This window comes from Lichenostomus cassidix, chromosome 12 (genome assembly GCF_008360975.1).
Source record: "Lichenostomus cassidix isolate B80296 chromosome 12, HeHo_3.0, whole genome shotgun sequence".
Lineage (NCBI taxonomy): Eukaryota > Metazoa > Chordata > Aves > Passeriformes > Meliphagidae > Lichenostomus > Lichenostomus cassidix.
In genome coordinates, this window is record NC_139493.1 from 9,321,763 (window position 1) to 9,342,066 (window position 20,304).

General features: G+C 46.4%; 1 protein-coding gene across 3 annotated transcripts in view; it reads left to right on the forward strand.

Moving 5' to 3' along the window:
• The window catches only part of GRIP2 (glutamate receptor interacting protein 2), a 249,423-nt gene that overhangs the window by 225,785 nt on the left and 3,334 nt on the right, over positions 1–20,304 (forward strand). For all 3 annotated transcript variants that reach the window (XM_085072550.1, XM_085072551.1, XM_085072552.1), the window contains 8 exons: positions 571–716; positions 1,007–1,151; positions 5,039–5,178; positions 7,408–7,584; positions 10,370–10,523; positions 13,444–13,564; positions 17,054–17,290; positions 18,949–19,095. In XM_085072550.1, coding sequence (XP_084928676.1) covers positions 571–716; positions 1,007–1,151; positions 5,039–5,178; positions 7,408–7,584; positions 10,370–10,523; positions 13,444–13,564; positions 17,054–17,290; positions 18,949–19,095 — 1,267 coding nt within the window. The remainder of the gene's footprint in view (positions 1–570; positions 717–1,006; positions 1,152–5,038; positions 5,179–7,407; positions 7,585–10,369; positions 10,524–13,443; positions 13,565–17,053; positions 17,291–18,948; positions 19,096–20,304) is intronic.

The window sequence follows — 20,304 nt, forward strand, 5'->3', positions numbered from 1 at the left end:
GTCTGCTGACTCTCTAGGAGATAGATGTTTAGCATTTAAGAGTGTGTGGTAAAGGACTTGATATATCCCAGGAGGTTCTATGGCTCATCAGGTAGTTTGCCATGTCACAGCTCCTGCTCTGATGAACAGAGTGAGTGAATTGTGGGCACTGGTGGAGAACTGTGCAAATAACTCAGCATTTATTGGCTTCACCTCTGATCCCAACACCTCATAGCAAGGCTTTCAGAGGAATTTAGTGTGGCTGCATGGCTCATTTTCTAAGAGTGCTCACACAGGAGTTTCCATAAGGGGTAGAATATCTGTCAGTTATACATCAGGCATTTTCAGGGTTGTAGATTACCTAGGATATTTATCTAATCTTCCTGGCTGGTTCTGTGTGGATACATGCTCTACACAAACTTCCTCTCTTTGAATTAAAGGTGTCCCAGACTCAGCTCATGGTTGTTTTCCAGAAAATATCAAGGACAGTAAAAAGTTAATATTGTCATTTCTGCTGCAGAACTGAATGTGTTGTGGGATCTGAAAGGCAAATACAAATGTACTCTTGGTTTTCTTTTCCTCTCCATGTAGAACTGGCACCTTGGAGCCGGGAGACAAGCTGTTAGCCATTGATAACATCCGACTCGACAATTGCTCAATGGAGGATGCTGTGCAGATTTTAAGGCAGTGTGAAGACCTGGTCAAATTGAAGATTAGGAAGGATGAAGATAACTCTGGTACAGAAATCCTGATGCAAACTGGTGCCTGTCCACTGTAATGACATTTCCCAATAGGTAGTGCAAACTAACAAAGATAAGGGCTGCTGCTCTCCGGTCACCACTTTCCAATTGATTATAGTCTATTTTTATTATTCTGCCCTTAAGTGATGTCTGGAAGGTTAAAATCCTATTTGGTAAGAGTGTGGCTGAAGACTTCTGACTTTTGCTTCTAAATGCTGCAAGTCTTTCCTATGATTACTTTTATCTGGGAAATGAAAAGAATCCAGCATTCCTGTTTTCTCTTTCAGATGAGCAGGAGACAACTGGTGCTATTATCTACACGGTGGAGTTGAAGCGATATGGGGGCCCTTTGGGAATAACCATCTCTGGGACGGAGGAACCTTTTGATCCCATCGTCATTTCAGGCTTGACTAAACGAGGGCTGGCAGAGAGGTGAGGTTTGGGGCCAGAGCAGTTGAATTGATTTGAGAAGGGGTCTTGAACCATGCCAAGTTTCCTCTGCTTTCATAAACTCTTCTTCGGTGTCTTAGTCTGCTAAGAAGGAAAGATGCTCTGCAGGTACCAAGTGCTGTGAAGCAGGGTGTAGGGGGCTCTGCTGCTGGGGCAGTGAGAGAGGCGCTTCAGGAAAAGTCAGATCCAGTTAGTCAGGTGAATTCTGCAGCCAGGAACACATATTTTTTTGTCTGTCTTCCACAGGGGTCCTCCCTGGTCTGAGATTTGCCATGCACACCTTGTGTCAGGAGTGTGCCCAGCCTGCCTACAAAACCACCATAGACTCTGTCCAGGACTCCCCTGTTGCTAAACTGGCTTATGTCCATTGCAGTTGTGTGTGCTGCTGAAACCAGAGACCTCAAATGTCTTCTGACCTGTCCTTGCTGGTTGCTCAGTGTGTTACATGAGAGATATCTCAGTGCAGGGCTGGCATGCCTGAGCATCAGGCGATTCTACTGAAAAAACGTAGGAACAGATTTACCTTCAAGCACCGGGGAGGTTGACTGTGTGCCTGGGTCTGAATATATGTGGATGTGTGGGATTTAAAAGATCAGGACATTCCTGAGAGTATAAGGTGGAACTGAGTCATACACTCTATCTTAATTAATCTTTCTATACGGGAGCTGTGACTTGTAAATAGAGCATTTCAGCAGCCCTGACTCATGCTTCTCTGAGGGTCTCTGACTTTGCTCTGCCTGACGGGCAGAACAGCAACAAAAAAACTCCTGAACAAACAGGTGTTAAGTGCAAGACCTGGGGGATGTTTGACAACAGATCTGGCCTTTTGGTTCTTTCTGTTTCAAGACCACACTCCCTCTTAGCTGGACTGTGAAATATCTCTGTGTCCTTTTCTGCATTGGGTTCGCAGAGCTCTCAGCACGCTGCTGTGCGTTTCCATTGCTTCCCGTTGGTGCAGAATGCAGATTGTCTGTGTCTCCTGGGAAAGAAGGGGGATGGACTTAATCATTAGTGATTCTCCTCTCTGGGGATTTTATATCACTGTCTGCCACTGTAGGATTCGGTCTTTTTCCCTATAAAGTAATAGCCATAGAGTATCCAAGGCTTTTCTGCATAGCACGTCTGTACTGTACCTGCAGCCCAGCATCAGAGAGGTTAAGGACAGCCAGCTCAAATGCTGTCAGGTGTCAGAAGACAGTCTTGTACCTTTGTTGATCTCAGTTCCCTTTGCAATTCCGTGGCTGTTACTCCTTTGAACTCGGATGCACATCGGTGACTGCTCCGTGGAGAAACGTAGTGCAGGCAAGTGCTGCAGTACTACTGAATTTTGATCAGGAGCGAGCAGGCAGTGAAGGAATGAAAAGCCTTGTGAGAAGAGTGATGGAGCTGTTCAGCCCATTCACCGTGGCTGAGTAGCAAATAACAGCGTTGGGACAGAGCAGGGATATCTCTGGGTAACCTTGGCTCCCCGTGGGGAGGGCGAGGAGTGCTGGGACGAAGGCTGCCTGCAGAAAAGGTGCATTATTTTCTCCTGTGACTGAGAGAAGGGGGTGACTTGACCTTGTCAAGGGAAGAGGGGTGCTCCTTAGTGTTATCCTAAATTGTCCCTTTCCTGACGTCACTACCTTTATCTGTGCTACGCATGCCCTTAGCCAGGCTCTGACTGAAGGACAGGGATTTAAATCCAAACTCGTGCTGGCTCTTGCTGGAGCACAGGACATGCTTCAGCAGCACTGACATGGGGTGGACCTGATCCTGGTGTGTGATAACAGGAATCCACAGGCCATTCTTGTAGACACACTAGTGAAAGTCTGTGCTGTGGCTTGGGCTTCTGGCAGTGGGGGAGACAGGGTGTCCTCTAGGATCTGACACACATCTGTCTGTGGGTGACAGGCTGCCTAAACTAAAAAGGCTTCAGATTCAGATGACTTAGGTTTTATAGTGACCTTGAATATTTTTCTCCTTGTTTCTGATCTTATAGGAACCTACAGAGGCCATTCAGGCTGTTAGATTGGTGTCAGGCTGTGGCTCTCTCCCATGTTGCTGTCTGTGTCCCCCCCTTGAGTGCCTGCAGGTGGCTTAAGCCTGTGCCATAGGACTTGTTTTCCTTCTTCCTGAGAAAGGGAGTGTGCCTGAACAATACTGATCAATTCTGCATGAGGTATAATGGTTCTCCAAGAGCAATTTTTGGCTGTTGCTGATATTTTAAAGTGTCTGACCAGCCTCCTTTAGTGCCACCTGCTCAAGTGTATGGGAGTGGCTGCAGGAGAGTTTGGTCCAGGAATGTCCAGCACCAAGTTGTGTTGGCAGGGAGGAAGAGGAATGGTGACACTGCCTATGTGCCAAGTAAATCCCTGCCACATGCATGCAGCCACCTCTTCACCAGTGCTTGCTGGGAAATGCTTGCAGCCCCTCTTACACCTTTCCACTTATCTGTTACTCAATTATATTCTTGCATGTCCCCTCTGAGCAAAAAGAGACGTGCAGCACGTGGCTTCCTGGGCTGCCTTGTGTTTGAGGTGAATTAAGGACTTCTGGTAATAATGGAGAGGCATGAGGGTCATTAGCTGGAAACTGCTTTCTCTGTCCATCCTGCTCAGCTTCTCTCTTCTTGTCCTCACAGGGGGGCCTGAGAGGACTGGGCTTTGGTTTGCCTTCTCCGCCTTGAAGAAAAACACCCTGAACGTGACCTTTCTCTTTAATTGTTTCTGTATTTTCCCCCACTGAGAGGCTTTTACTGCAGAGCAGTGGTGTTCAGAGCTAGGTGGCTGGGCTGGTGTCCTGGATAGATGTGTCCCCATGCTATGTTCAGGGATACAGAAGAGACCCTCGAATGCTGAAGCATTGACTGCAGTGAGTGAAGGATCAAATGTAAACTGCCAGCAGTTTAGCTTGATTTTTCTGACAACCACAGATGAAACTTTTAAGACAAATACTCTGGTCCCAGTTTGATCTGTAATTTGTTTGACTGCACAAACGTTTCCCTGACAGCTTTTCCAGGCTGATTTGGGTGGGACAAGACGGACATCTAGTGGCTGGTGGGACCATCATGGCACTGCTGAGTGCCTCAGCAGCAGCAGAAGCCGCAGCCTGAGCAGTCCTTCCTCTGCCTGGCTGCATTTCCTGATTTGATGCACTTATAGTGGATGTTTCACAGCAGTGTATCTACAGAACTTTGGTATTTTGGGGAAAGCCAAGCAGCTGTTTTGCCTGGGACAATATATCAAATGGCAGTTCTGCAGGAACTGCAGTCCAGTTTGGAGATGCAGCCTGAGGAAGACAAGCTGCCATGGACAAAAAGACATTACAGTCCAGATTTGCATCTCCTCCTGGCTCCATCACAGAGGTTCCTGACAGCAGAACCTCCTGCTAATGATATAGCTGCAGCTGGTTCAGCTCATGCTTGCACACACATGAGCAATTTTGTTCAGCTATTTTGGTGTGGGTTTTTTCCAATAGGTTTCTAGGTTTGTCTCATAATTTTTTTCCAACAGGGTGAACGTGTCCTTCAGTTCCATGTTTCATGACCATGTTGGACTCCACATACTGAAAATGCTTGTGCTTTTAACCCTATTGTTTTGAAGTATTTTGTCCGTAAGCTGGTCTGCAGTCCCAGTTCCCAAGGGGCCTGGGGTTTGAGGAGTTCATACATTCCCATAAGTATCTGTAGGTCTGTGCACATGGAAGATGGGGAGGACACAGATTCCGCATATGTGGTGAAGAGGTAGTAATGGGTATAGAGTGTACCGAGAGGAAACAAATACATGTTTGAAAATGCTGAGAAACAATTGCTTCAAGTGACAGCCGAGTGTCCTTTCTTCTAGAAGAATTGCTTCTCTGGAGTTTCTGACAGTGCCTTTTCCCTTCAGAACTGGAGCCATCCACATTGGGGACCGAATCCTAGCGATCAACAACGTGAGCCTCAAGGGCAAGCCGCTGAGCGAGGCCATTCACCTGCTGCAGATGGCCGGAGAGACTGTCACCCTCAAGATCAAGAAGCAGACAGAGAGTGAGCTGGGGAGCTGGGCTGGGGAGGGGAAGGCTCACCCCAGCAGGGACCCTGGGCCATGGAGCAGGCAGTGCTGGGGGCTTCTGTCATGTGTGGTGGAAGCTGCATGGCTGGGCACAGAGGGAAAACGTGTGTGTTTCTTGAACTTCTGGCTCACAGATGAGGAAAGGGCTCTCTGTGGTGCTGGGAAGAGATGAAACAGCAGGTTTATTTACAATAGTAATTTTTAATTCAGATTGACACCTTGTGCTGTTGTTGCCATTCCCTGTCTGTGTTTCACACAAAAGTGAAGGAGAAGTTGCTTTTAAAAGAAGCATAAGAATATGGGATTTTTTGAAAATGTAATCCCCCTAAATGAACAAGGGGACTCTGAGTTGGAAGAATTAATGAAAAAAAAAGCCATCTTTAATTCAACCTTTTGAAAACAATAGGCAAGAAATCTGTTGCACCCCTTTTCCTGGTTTGGGGTCCTAAGATCATCTTTCAAAACATTGAACTTCATTCTAGGGATCCCCTTCTGGTTTCTCTGCCAAGCTCCCTGTGATTTTGAAGCTGTTGTTGACATGGTATGAAAAAACAGAAGCATACTTAGTACTGGTAGGCCACTGATTTTTGGGGACAGAAGGGTGATTGAGGGAAAAAGAGGGATGCAAACTTTTCCCCCAGTTGCATAGGCACAGCCAAAGAGAGGCTTTTTCATTAAATTCAGAAATTAATAGGTCCATTCTGGCTCCATTCCTGCCTTTCCCACCCGTAGTATTTTCCTTTTTTTTTTGGTGCTGTGCTTCTGCAGTCTGTAGATTTGGCTTGACCTACCCAGCCAGTGGCCCGTAGTGCTGTGGGAATTAGAAGAAATCAAGAGATACAGCTTTTCTAAGCAAGTGTGGCCCTTGGGATGCCTGTCCTGCATCTGAAAAAGCGGCATCATTCTTAAACATAGAACTTCTGTAGAACTCAAAGCAGTTTGCAAATGTGTGGCAAGGCACTTATTTTACAAATGGATGAAGACTGGGCTGGGAGTGGAGATAGGGCAAATAGAGGAATTGATTCCTCTTCAAGAATCTCTTCTCCTGTAGCCAAATGTCTTGGTCTTTAGTCTGAAATGCTCTTTTTTATCCCCTGCTGACACTTAGCATTGTCACAGCCACTTGGTGAAATAATTGACATGCAAGTGCCTGTTGGAGACTCGTTAATCATTCTGAGAATGAAGCAGGTGTAATTGAAATTTCAAGGTAATCTTGAGTTAATCAGGGTGAGCAATCTTCTGAAGGCTTGGAAAATAGGGACTTTCAGGACACTGGGCTTTGTTTGGTAAAATGATCTATCCTCATTGACAAATGCAGACTTTCAGAGGGCTTTTTATCCCTCAGGTCAGAGATACAGGGTGTGGATGGCTAACATGGATATCTAATCAACAAGGACTTTAAAATATTCAGTACAAAGAAATGCTTGTGCTGAGAAACCATTCTTTGCATAGCTTTTGCCTGAAAGGGAATTTGATATAATGATAATAAGGGCCTGTTAGCACTAAAATAATGAAAGAGAAGGTCTGAGCTTCATCATTCACGTTCAGCTCCCATTTTCCAATCACTAATCAGGGGAAATTCAGCCTTAAAATACCACACCCAGGAATTTCACTGATAGCACAGAACTGCATGGGAGTCTGGAGAGGTGGTGATTAGCCTTGAGTTGTTAGAGGTTGTACAGTCATGGAAGAGGGCTATAATTTCAGCAGTGGTGTTTGTGATTGGAGTCTCATTAAAACATCTGCTTGTAGCCACGTTTGCAGCCAGCATCTGCCCTGGTGCTGCTCTGAGTATAAAGGAAGCCCTCTGAGACCAGAGATGCTACAGAGTATTGCTTGCAGGGAGCAGCACTTCTCTGGGCAGGGCTGTTTGGGCGAAGCTTCCAAAGGCACAGGAAGTTGTGCTTGGGAATTGAGATTAGGTCCCAGCTCTCTCATGTGTGGTAATCCTCAAATCCCCATGGCTGTTCCTTGTATTCCATGTGCTAAAAACTCAGAAAGGCATTTTTTCATGATTCAGCTTGAGATAAGAGTAATGCATTAAATCCTTTCGGCTTCATTGCACATGCCTTTCTCAGCTACTTTTGAAGAGCTAAAGAGGTACTTTAAAGACTTACAGTACCTGGGCTTGCTCCCATGTCAGCAGAAGCTTTTCCCTGAGGCTTGCTCTTCATGCCTGCTAAAGCAGGATGTTCTGGTTGCAGAATCCTACCCCAAGAAGTCGGGGAGCATAAATGAAGTGAGTGACCCAGAAGATGAGCTGACGGACTCCCAGAAAACCAGCAAGCTGTCTGAGATATACTCCACCACAATTCCGAGTGTGGACAACACTGTAGAGTCCTGGGATGGCTCTGCCATTGATGCTGGGTATGGAAGTCAAGGTAAGCCAGGGCTGTGTTTTCTTAGGGGTCCCTGGGTCAAGGGGAAGAAAGGCAGAGCCTCCAAACCTGTCTGGTCTGTCTGGGTCTTGTCTCCAAGCATGAGCCAAAGCCTGTGGCCTGATCACATTTGTATGGCCTCTTGCTTCCAGCAAGGAACAAAATGTATTTTGGAATGCACTCATGCAGTGCTTTGAGTTGGTGTATCTGTTTTAGGCTTTTATTAGCACATTTGTTCTGGCTTATATGGCATCATACTGTTCTCATCATTTTCAAAACCATTACAACACTTTATAATTCACATAATCAGAGGCAGTATTCACTGGCCATATGTTTTACAGAGTATTGGTCCATAGCTCACTTTTATTTCTCCAGAGAGGCCTTGTAGGACATAATAATCCTCTTCAGGATGTTTTAAAATCCACAAGAATGCCTTGTGACTAGAAGCACTCACTTAACAAAACAATTAAGGTAATACTACAAGAAAATATCTCTAACTCTCTAGTGAGTGATCAGATGAACACATGTCTTTGAGGTCAGGTTTATTCAGCTGTAGCTTCTAGCAGATGTGGAACTGGAATGGAGATACTCTAGTCATGGGAATATATTGTTACTTGGAGAAAAGCACTGGAAAATAGTTATACCAGTTCAGATTTAGTGATGTAAGCTGGTGTTAGCCTGTGTTGAAACAAACCAAAATCCTGAATCAATGCTGCAACAGCAAATTGGTAGGAAGAGTCCTGAGGAGAATGTGAAAACAGGGAGGGATGCTGCAGGGTGCTGCTGCAAAGGGTGAGTGTGCTGTTCTTGCTGCTCTCTGGCCAAGCTCAAAGGACAGCACTGCCCAGGTGTCTCTGTACCCAACCCTGCATATTCCTTCAGCCTCTGTTGGTCTGAGGTCTTAATTTGGGAGCACAGTTAGGACTGGAGGCTTCATTAAGGAGGAATCCCCTGGCCTTCATAATGCTGCAATCCTTCTCCATCTAATTGAATGTTAACACAAGTTGGACACTGGGAAGTGATTGCTTTGCTGGTAAATTGAGAACAAGTAATTGAGCGCAGAGCCCCGGGGAGCAGGGCTGGTGCCAAGTTGCCCAAGATCCACACTCTGCAACTTTGCTTCAGGGGCTCTCTGGTCTTCCCTGGTAACTGTATTTGGCTGCATGGTGGTGCAGTGGTGCTGGCTGGGAAGGGGGCTGCTGGAGGCTTGGGAAAAGGGCATGGAGGGCTGCCCATGGGATGGGCAAGGAAGGCAGGGTGCAGGCAAACCTGGGATTCAAAGAGCCTGGAAACTGGGGATTACACCTGAAATGGAGAACTGTAGATCAGGCTCTGCAGCCTTGCAGGCTTTTAGGTTCATCCTCAGCAGTAGGAAACGGTTCAAGGAAGGATTTTGGCAGGAAAGCTGTGTTGGGCCTGGTGGGAATGTACCACCAGGTGGCTCTGAAGCCCAGGGATCCAGCCCTTCCCTCTGGAAGGAGGAGGTGAATCTATAACAGTGCCAAGTGTGGACACATGCCCCTGTGCCCAGCCCAGACCTGCTGTCCCCCCGCTGCAGGGACCTGCATCCAGGGCCCTGGTCCTGCTCTGGCAGGCAGTGAGTGCTTCCTGCTGCTGTAAGATGTTGGCAAGCAATTTTCCTGGAGCTCTCTCCAGAGAAGTCTAACCTTTAAAAACACACAGAGGAAACACTCAGCTGAGTGAAATAACAGGCCTTGGCATTTGCAGAGAAAGTGCTGGCATTGTCTTTGGGTATTTCCAGTGCTCTTAGCTGTTCAGGAGGTTAAGTCTCCCTTAATTACGTGTTTCTCTGTTACTTCTTCCTGTTCACTTGGCACAGAGTGTGATGGCAGCGAACAGTTCTTCTTAGAAAGGCTCTGAGGATTTCTCTGAAACACTGAATGGGCAGTAGTATGTGGGCAGGAGACTCAGGAGATTTATTTCTACTTCAGATGGCACTGTCACTGCTGAGGAATGGTCTGTTTTGGAAGTTTTCTGTTCAGGCAGCTTCTCATGAGACTTGAGGAGCTTGTGACTTGGTAGTGATAGATTTTCATGTCTGGCATAAGACACTGCAGTATGGAAAAGTCCATGGGGGCAGATATAGTGAAACTTGTCTGATTTCATACTAACAGTCTGTATTGATCTCCTGTCAAATGTGATACAGATGAGCCTTGTCTGCTCTCAAGCCAGCAGAGTTTTTCATCCTATTCCTTGCCTTTCACAAGAAGCTTCCTGTATCTGCACCAGCTGATCCCAAAGGCATGGGAATTCTGAGGGAACTGGCTGGCAGCTCTTAGGATCAGAGCTGATTCTTCCTCATTACCACAGCTGAGGGAAGCTTGTCAGGATCTTCCCTTTGCCTTTTGAAGGACTTGTATTTAAAGGCAGCTAATTCATCAGCATCATTTCTGCTGGGCTCAGTGTGGAAACAGGAGCTGTTAACTGCAGCTGGAACTGGCTGGGGGCAGGATCTGCAGCAGTGGGTATGTGTACTCCCAGGTCTGTGGGTCCCAGACCCACACCATAAATCTAAAGAGAAGCAGGAGAGAGAAGGAGAAATGGGGCATCCCAGGTCAACATCGTGGGAAGCTGCTTTGGTTAAAGCCATAAGAGAGATTGGAAGAACTGCTTTTGGATGACTGAGATGGAAAGTGTGCAATCCATGTGGCCTCATGGCTGGGACTTTGGGAAGGAGGCTCTCCTGGCTCTGCATGTCCTACTCCATTTGGGGTTTCTGACCAGCTATTGCCCTTTCTCTTCCTCTGCTCCCTCTTGCCTTCCCTAGGTACATACATACCCCAGGCTGCTGGCATAGCCCTCCATCCACACGAGTGGAGACACAGCAGGCAAAAGAGCAGCACCCCTCCAGCAGACCCCAGGAAAAACTACCCTTACATGGATGGAAGCTTCAGTGAAGATGACTGGGAGAAGCCCAGCAGGTACGGAGAGGTGGGAGGAGGCAGGGAGTTGTTTGGAAGTATGGGTGTCACTGCATAGGGACAAGGGGGCATGAGAATGTGATGGAGTGGCCAGTGGTGTCCCATCTTGGCATCAGGCAGCCATGGGGAGGGATGCTGGCAGTGCATCAGCTGTGTTGGGCCACCTCCACCTTGCCAGCTTACCCTGAGTTTAGCTGTGTGACAATTTTGCCATGGCCAGGTGACATCTGTGTCTGCAGTTAGGGTTGTCTCAGCTGCATGGACCACAGGTTCCTATCCCTTTTCATACTCCTGCCATGCCAAGGCTGCAGTATTTTCATAGTTTAGGTATAATAAATAGATATGATCAGGGTGTGTTGGCCAGACATTTTTTTAATAAGGATGCAGCTTCACAATAGCTCAGTGCCACAAAGCAAAAGAGGCCAACAAAATTCTGGGAGAACCAGTGTGAGGTTGCATGTCCAAGTTAAAATCCATTAAAACTGTGGCTGAATTCTCTCTCCATCACACTTTGGCCCTTCCAACACCTCAAAGACAGTTACACTGAGTGAACATGGTCAAGTTAATCCTGCAGCTCAGCCAGCATGGGGAAAATGCTGTAACACCACCTGAGGCCAGGGAGGAGGCTGCAGCTGGCCCTTGCTTTGGGTGAAAATCCTGCTGGATCTGCCTTGGCCAGAGGCTGCCCCTCACTGAACCACACATAATGGAAAAGCCCCATTGCTTGAAAACTTCCCCTCCCCTCGACATCCTCCAGAATCCCCATAGTTGTGTGTGTTGTGTTGTTACTGTCAGTTCTTTTTTTTTCCCCCTTAACTTTTGTTTGTCCAAACAAAACCCTTAGAACATCTCATGGCCATTTCCACCTATTTAAAGATGATCAAGCTGGCAGGAAGGCTGGCAGCGCTGGAGACTTTGTTCTTGTTTTGCCTCTCAGCAAGAGCCAGCTCGCAGAGGTCACTGATCCCTCGTGGCCCTCCCGGTAAGGCTGCTGGCAGCTGAAGTTGGCAAATCTGAGCCCTTGAAACCCCTGTGTCCCTAATGAGGACTCCAAGCCCTGATGTCAAAGTGCAAGTGAAGTGGTTCATGCTGCTGAGCCCTCTTTATTAGAGAGAAAAACAAACCCTGACTGCCTTTAGCCTGGAAAAACCTGCTGACCCAGTGATGTGGCAGCCCATTCTGATTCATCTGTGTCCTGGATGTGTTTGTGTATAGCTGTTCTGAGAAGCAAGACTCTGGTGACTAGAAGGGACATTTGCCTCTTTGGGAACCTGGGAGCAGAGGAAGGAAATGAGTAAGGGGAAAGAATCAAAAATTCCTTTTTGGGGGAAATTTTGGTTTGTTTTTATAAAGACTTGCTGGGTGTTTATTTGACCTTTCTGCCTGGCGTAAAGGCTACTGTCCTTTAAAAGCTGATGAAAGGTCGGGGGTGAATTTAAAATACAATAAGCCATGTCAGATACTGCTCTCTTCAGGAAGTCCACGATCCCACAAGGAGCAAAAGTGTGTGTGAGTGAGTTTCTGCCTGCTACAGACTCCCATTTAAACCAGTGGATGAAAAGCAAAATGTGTCCTAAAGACTTTGCAGTTGTTAGACATCTGGAAAAAGCTCTATTAGTAGCCCAGGGGGTCATATATTTAATGGAGGACAAGCTCTCTGTGATATGTGCTCAAGTAAAATGTTTCAACTTTGCTGAGTGGCTCTGGTGGATGAGCATCCCTTCCTGTCTGTGGAGCTGAAGACCAATTAAGCCATGCAAGATACTACCAGATGTTGCAGAGCTGGAGCATCATCCATGCAGCTCTGTATAAGATATGTGTAAGTTGCATTAGGGCTGCTCCAATGTTACTGTCCCCCTGGGGCCTCTTCCCATGACACATCAGTGGGTTTATCATGATCTTGATTAAACACTACAGAGAGTGTCCTTCAAGAGGCTCCTGTTAAACTGACCACTGGTGGTCTGAGTTTTGCAGTCTGGTGTTCAGTAAGCAGTATCCAGCATCACCTGCTTTTGTAGCTTGTTCAGAGGATTTCACCATGTTCAATTGCTGTTTGATTTAGAGGTATGAGAATTGACCCTGGCTTGTGGTCAGAGATAAAAAGTGCAGAATCTGCCAAGGTGGGGAATTCCAGAACCCCCAGCACACGGTGTTCACATTAACATGGGTTTGTACCAGCTTGAGAGAGGTTCTCTCTAACCTTACTCTCTGTTGTAGACAGAACTGGTGGCAAACTTTACACAGCTGTAAGTGCCAAGACTGCTATGCAGCAAAAAAAAGAGAGACCTCCTGAAAGTAACAGCTCAGTTCCCTGGTCATCCCAAAGCAAATGAAACTCGGTTTGTATGGGTTGTACATGACACTGTTGATGCTGCTGGCTATAGTGTGCATTTGCTCGTCCAGCCCAGGGCAATCATTTTTATATACATCTTTGCATTATTTACTCTCATAGAGACCTAATGTATTTATCATTTTCTCACCATGTCTGTTACCCTCTGTGTTTTTCTCTCTCTTCTCAGGTGTTCTGTGTCTCAGATCTGAGCTCTATCCCATCAGCCTTTGTACTAACAGTCTCTGAGGCTCCTGGTTTACCCATAATGCATCCTTTTTTCTTTCACTTCTCTATTTCACCAAAACGTCTTCCTAAACCTACAATCTTCCTACAGGCACTTTTTAATTTACCCTTTGAACTTTGACATTACTACACCAACTTAATTCTTCCTTTGAAGGACACTTGCCCCGTTAGTAAATGCATGGAGGTCTCGTATGTGGACTCTTGTTTGAAAAGTTCATATTGTTTGCTTTTGTATATGAAGACTCTTCAAGTCTGCTTTTACTGGTGAGACACTTGCTGTAGCCTTGCAGCTTTCACCCTGCTGCAGAAGAGTGCTGACAATATTTGGTTCCTACGTTACAACAGATACCCCAACCGCCAAAATGGCCTTGAGACCACTCATGAGGACAATTTTTGGCGTGTTTTTGGAGAAGCTTTGGAGGATTTGGAAACATGCGGCCAGTCTGAACTTTTGAGGGAGATTGAGGTAAATAATTTTCTGAATTTGCTGCTGACCTGACTGTTTTGCTCTTTCTGTAAATGTTAGACTGTTCCCCCAGACCTGTTACTCGGCTGTAGCATCCCTGAGGTGCTGATGGTGTGAAGAAGGCTTTGGGTTTAATTCATGTCAGGCTTTGGGTTTAATTCATGTCAGGCTTTGTGCTAATGGATAACTGTGCCTCGTTAGACAGCTGCTTGCATGTGCTCTTTCCCTGAGCCCATGTCTTGCCTGCCAGGAACTTCACGCCCTTTTCACGAACTTGCTGGCCAATAATCTTCACATGACTGTTGGCAAGCCTTCCTTATCCAGTGGTAAACCCTCTGCTCGGAAAGATATTGTCTGTCCAGAGCACTTCATGGCCAAGCAAAAGGAGCTCCACAGAACCCCACTGGGACTAAGCCTTGGCTTGCTCCAAGTGCAGGCAGACACACGTATCTTGCATTCAGCTGTCACTCTGCCGGAAACTGTGCTAGTGAAATAGGTAATTGGAAGCTTTTCAGCCAGCCTTCCCCATGGAAAAATTTGAGAAAGTAATTGCTTCCTGCAGAAATAAAGGTGTTTCCTCTCTTCACAAACCACTTTCTCTTTTCTTTATCCAAAATGCTTTGGAGGTCATGTTATTGTGTCCGGTTATAGGATGAGGAGCCTGGATTTCTAAGTCATGGGATGCAAATAAAGGCCCCCCTTGAGACTGTGAGCAGCAGGAAGCAAACCTGCCTGGCAGGATGGGGCCTGTGCTGCTCCCTTCCCTCGTTCAGCTCCCACAGCCTGAGCGAAGGAGCAGGACCCTGTGAGACCATCTCTCCCTGTGCCTTCCAGGTGCAGAGGACTGGGGAGAACTCCCTGAGTCATGCCCTCCATCACTCCCAGAGGAACTGCTTTTATGTGCAGTTGCATATTGCTGAGGCTTCAGAGAAATAAAGGCAACTTCTGACTAATTGAAGGTCGAAAGGGAAAGTCCTGTTTTGGTTTGTATGGTGACAAGGGACTTGCTAATTGTCCTTTCCTCCTTGATCCTTAGCAACTGTAAGTGGAGGAGGAAATCTCAATTAAATTTATTGTGCTGAAGCATGAAATGCTGCTTTTATTATCTTGACTGCTTAAGGAAATGCTGACTTATAAAAACCCCAAACCACACTCCAAATCCCAAATCCTCAGCCCTACCAAACTATAACTTTTTCCCTTGATCACTTATTTCCTGGATCTGAATGTATTTAGAAACAAGTTTAGGCAGCTGCTCTCAACCTTTCTGAACAGTTGTTGACTGCTTAAGAGAAAGTATCTCTCTGTCTCTCTGAAATGGTGCATAAATATTTATTTTCTGCTGGCATCTAAATGCAAAAAGAAGGGATTTGTTGGACTTTCTTTCCTTTTCCAGGGATCTGTAGTGCAATTGCTGTTTTATACTGTTGGGAGCTTTGACATTTACAGAAATGTTTTTAAACATGTAAAGGAATCCTACTGAGCACCTTCAGGGTTTCTGTGTATGAAGCATGTTTCTAGAATATTTTGAATTTTTGGGGACAGAAGGGAAGTGCTCTCTTTTTTGCAGGAATCTGTTGGGTTCAACTCCCCTTTTATCAAATCCAAAATACTGCTGATCTATTCTTCCCTCTCCATGTGCTCAGCCCTTCACACTTTTTTGAAGTGTGCTGTGGGCTGTGCAGTGCTCACTGGGGCCTTTGCTCTATTGCAGTGCTCTCAGCCCCAGCTCTCAGCCTCCTGTGATTTTATGGCAGTCAGAGATTTGATTTGTTTGTATTTAAAAAAAAAAATTTGGCCCTTCATGTTTTGCTTTTGAAAAAGAAGAAGAGTTGTGCAAAGTGACCCATGATAGCCTGGAAACAAGTTCACACGCAGTAGGAATCCACATCCAGACTATGAGGATGGGAAGAAACAGGCCTTTTCCAGTGAAGTGTGTGTCTCTGCTTTGCTTTGAGGGCAGCCAAGAAATGAGAGAAATAATGTGGGGCAGCCAGAGGCTGGAGAAGTCTGGAATTACCCATTTTGCTACTTTCGCTAAACCTAAAGCTTATGGAAAATCTTTAGGAAATTGCTTATGATGCTGCAAAGAGGATTTAAATGCCTTGAAGATGGAGTGAGATGCTGTTGGGCACTGGCTGGTGTTTGCAGCCCATGGGGGAGGGCAGTGGCATGGTGTGCCCAGAGATTTCTGTTCTCCTGGCTCTGCAGTGCTGCTGCTGGGACAGCACAGCACAACATCCTGGGGGCTGAGGCTGCCCCAGGGCAGTGACCAAATGTACCCTGGTTGGCTGGGCTGTTGTTTGTCAGTCTGCCTTTCAAGTATGTGGTAAGTCCGTGTCCTTCCAGCACGTAGCAGGTATTTGAATTTTGCCCAAACTTGAGCTGATCCAGTCATGTGAAGACCTGAAGAGTGTAAAGCTGAAAGGTTTTCTGTATTTTAGCCAACCCTTTTTGGGATAACACGGTAGTGTTGGCATTTTCCTACTGCCACCATAATTCACTTTATTTGCCTTTGTTCCATCTTGGAGCAAAGAGCTGGAGGGTCTTGATTAGAGATTTAGTTGGATGATATTTCCCCTGTGCACAGGATCAATTGCTCTTTGACTTGCCATGTTTAGTGTTGAAGAATTTTGCTGTCTGCTCCCTACCATTTCTTTCATTTCTTCTATCTTTTGACATTTATTGGGACTGCAGACTCTTTGAGCCTGAACTTTGAAATTACAGGTTTCATTACGCTGTTTAAATGGACTCTATGACCTGGAGCCAGCTGAGGTTCCACAGACTGGATTCTTGACTCCTTCATTAGCTTTGATCAATGTAATCTCATTAGTGAAAAGCATTGCCAAATGGAGTCGAATCTACTTAGGGGCATCTTTTAATGGATGCTATCAAGGATGACCAGGCTTAAATACTACTTAATTTCATATTTTTAACTCAGTTTTGCTCAGTGGCAGCTCCTATTTACTGACAGATAAAATCCTAATTTTTGTGCTGAATTGGCCTCAGTGGAGTCTGAGGCATTGACTCCTCTGGGCCATTGCCAGCACTGTGTGATACTGGAGGGGAGATGCAGCCTGCAGAGGTAGGCTGGAGAATCAGGCAGACTCTGGTTCCTCTGGGAGCTCCCTGAGATCAGCATATTCATCCTTCTTGACTATCAAAATGGTTCCTGCACAGGATGAGGCCTACCTGGCCCTGTTTGTGTAGAAGGGCTCGTGGAAAAATAAGGCGATGCTTCCCAAATACTTCCTTCTGAGATGAAGCTCCTTGTTGGCGGGGGGATGGAGAGCACAAAGTGGCTCAGCCTCAGACCTGGACACAGCCTCCCAAGGTCTGGGAATGGCTCTTACAGCCAACAGCAAGAGCTTCTTGGTCCTTCTCTGATTAATGAGAGCAGTGCTGCCGCCTTGTCTGTGATGCTTTAGTGGCCGCATGGCCACTCTTCCTGCCACTGACTCAGCAGAGTGACGTTGTGCCCTTGCCCCGCAGGCTTCCATCATGACAGGGAGTGTGCACAACCTGGGCCTGGAGGGCAGCAAGCTGCTCCTGGACTCTGTCAACCCCTCGGGAATGAGCCCTCTGAGGAAAGCCAACTCCAGCTGCACCAATGGACAGACTGAGGGCAGCAGCTCCCCGGCCAAGAAGAATGAGAGGAACTTGGACATGAAGAAGATAGAGAAGGAGATGCAGGAAATCATGTCCCCAACCCCCCTTGAGTTTCACAAGGTTTGTGTTGCCCACAGTGGGTGTAACTGTGCCGCTGCAGTCCCACAATGGTTAAAGCTGTAGAGGCTTTGCAACCTTGTAAAAAATCTGTCTGAAATGGTCCTTGTTAAGGCTGGCCCTCTGCAAGGTCTGCAGCAAAGGTTTCCAGAAGATCAGATTAAGATGAAGGAGTCCCTTCAAAAGAGTAATGGGATTTAGCTGCTGTGATTCAGTGGGGTTCAAACCTGTGCTTTGCTATTTCTCTTTATATACAAGATTTCCAGGTCCTTGTGTTTTGGAGTTTGTTAATTGGTGATAGAGATAAAAGTGAGAGAGCTCCAAGAATGGCCCCCTGGAGACCCATCAGCTCTTTTCCTGTGGCACACTCCATTCAGAAGGCCACTTCTCAAATAAAAAATGACTTATTTTCCCTCTCCTTCCACTCCACCTCAGTGGTGGGATACTGGTTTAAATTCAGCATCCAGCTGAATGTAGCTAGTTTAACCACGGTGCAAGGCAATGGTAATTAGAAAAAGTAATTAACTGTAGAAGCTGCTGATGTAGAATGCAAGCAGGGAAGGGAGCTGGAGAGGTTTCAAAAATTTGATTGCCTTTTTCTTTCCTAGTGTGACTTCAGAATGAAACCTGCAGTTATGGTAGCTGGAAAAAACAACTTTTTCATGTTTGATCTGCTTTTGCCCTTCAGGGCATGGCAAATGTGTCTTTAAATAAAACTCCTTCTTACCTTAAGGAGAATGGCTGTGTAATTAGGCATGTTATAGGGTGACTCTTCCTTCTGCTGGAGCATCTGGTGTTGGCTGTGTTCAGAAATGAGGTTGGGGCCAGGTGGGATGCTCCTGTGCGTCATCCTGAGCATTGTCACTGCCCAGGACTGCAGATCCATGGGGCTCACCCAGCCATGGGCACAGTCATGGAGGGGGAACCTTGGAGGAGATGCACTCCCAGCTCATGGGAGGCATAGAGATTTTGGTAGGGCTGGGGAATCAGTTGTCCCTGGTTCCCAGTGTTACCCCATGGCAAGACACACTTCCAGCAGTGCTCTCCCCCTTTAGACAAGGCCAAAGTGTTATGTGCCCCAGGGAAGGTTGATGAGGCTGCCCATTTCTTGTCCTCAGAACATCAGCACTTACTGCTATGAATTTTCTGGAAAGAACTTGTGAATAATATGGAGAACTTTAGATGTTCCTGCTGAGTGATGCATTAAAAATGAGCTGTCTTCACATTTGACTCACTACATTAAAAATTCCCTGAGAACATGTTGATTTTTCATGTGCTGGTCTGGCACACACAGAAGATACACAGCATAACCTGGGCCAGGGAAGGCGATGCTCCATTAAAAACACTTGTTTGTTGCTCTTTGGGTGAAACATGATTGCTGTCTGTATTACACAGCTTGGGTTTCCTTCCACATCCAAGGGCAAGGGACTGTCATGGGGTTGGTTTTATGCCAGTGACCAAATCAATTCTCCAGGTGATCTCCCTGTAATGATGGTGTCAGTTAAATAAGGCTCAGTCTGTGTTATCTGCCCAGGCTGAGAAAAACCTGCCCAGGAGACCCAGAGCAGAATTGGTGTAGGTCTGCACACACTACTCGTGCTACTCCTCACAACCCTGTACATCACCTCCTTACTCTGCTTCTTCTCTTTCTGCCTCTCCAGATGACACTGCACAAAGACCCGGAGAGTGAAGACTTTGGATTCAGTCTGTCGGATGGCCTGTTAGAAAAAGGTGTCTATGTAAATATGGTCCGTCCGGATGGGCCAGCAGATCAGTGTGGCCTCAAGCCATATGACAGAGTGCTTCAGGTAATAAATGCAAAATGCAGTTCTGGAGGCTGGGACGGAGTGAATGAGTGGCTGAGAGGAAGAGAGAAGTGAGACCCATCCATGGCAGCACTAACTTTAATGAAAGGTAATAGTTAGCCAACTAGGTGAGCTCTTAGCCGCCAACACTCAATGAGACCTGTGTTTTATAAAAAGAAATCACTAGGTAGTACCTTCAGATGGTGCCCCAGGTACTCCTAGGTTACACTAGTCCAGGGCACAGCCTGTTCTGGCACTGGCCTTTTTGAGCTTGGACAGCTCAAAACAAGCAAAAAGCTGTGCTGCTTCCTTTCCTCACCCTCAGTCCTATTCCTGGTTTTTGGATGAACCAGACTGTATTGACCAATATGTGTTCCTGTGAAACCCCTTGTGGAATGAAGTGATGTTCATGAAGTTCTGTGCATGCCTTTGACAACAGAGAGTTTTCTAGGAAACACGTCCTTCAAGCAAAGTATTTTTTATGGATATTTTTCTTTGGAAAATGCTTCATCTGAAATAGCTGACTCAGAAACAGAATAAAAACTCTGGTCAAAAGTGCAGTCTGTGATAAATGTGCCCTGGGCATTTTGGACTACCAGAGGGACAGAAAGAGCCTGGTGAGTTTTGGATATTGGAGAGAAGCTCTGTATGGATGAAAACCAACTATTTTAGCTTTGAAGCAACTCAAACAGCAACTGAAGGAAGTGCAGCCTCTATGGAAAAATTGCCACCATTTGGAAACGCAGATATTGTGACCATATTTGGAAACACTCAGATGTTTAGTTTTACTAATTTCTAGGCGGGGGTTCTTTGCAGTCGGATTAGAGCCAATACTTTATGTACATCAGGTAACTGGAGGACTGGCAGCACTGTGGGGAACCTTGTTTAAGCTTGTTGTGGTCTCTAGCCAGTTGGCTGCTATACAATTATTCCTTCTCGGCTTCAAATAAAAGATGGTGCAAGAATGAACAAGAAGCTAATTAGGCTCTGGGCTGCCTTTCTGTTCAATGTTGGATGTGTCGCTGTTGGCGAGTGCCAAATTCTCTGGGAGGTGTGCCCAAAATCCCAAACAGAGCGGCATGGAGACTTTGGACACCCTTTTTCCACACGCTGTGCCGCACAGCTCACACCTACAGGCACACGAGGCGACTGCCATCACGCTGACACGTGGAGCTGGGAATGAGGGATTGCAGATGTGCTACAGGTGACTCC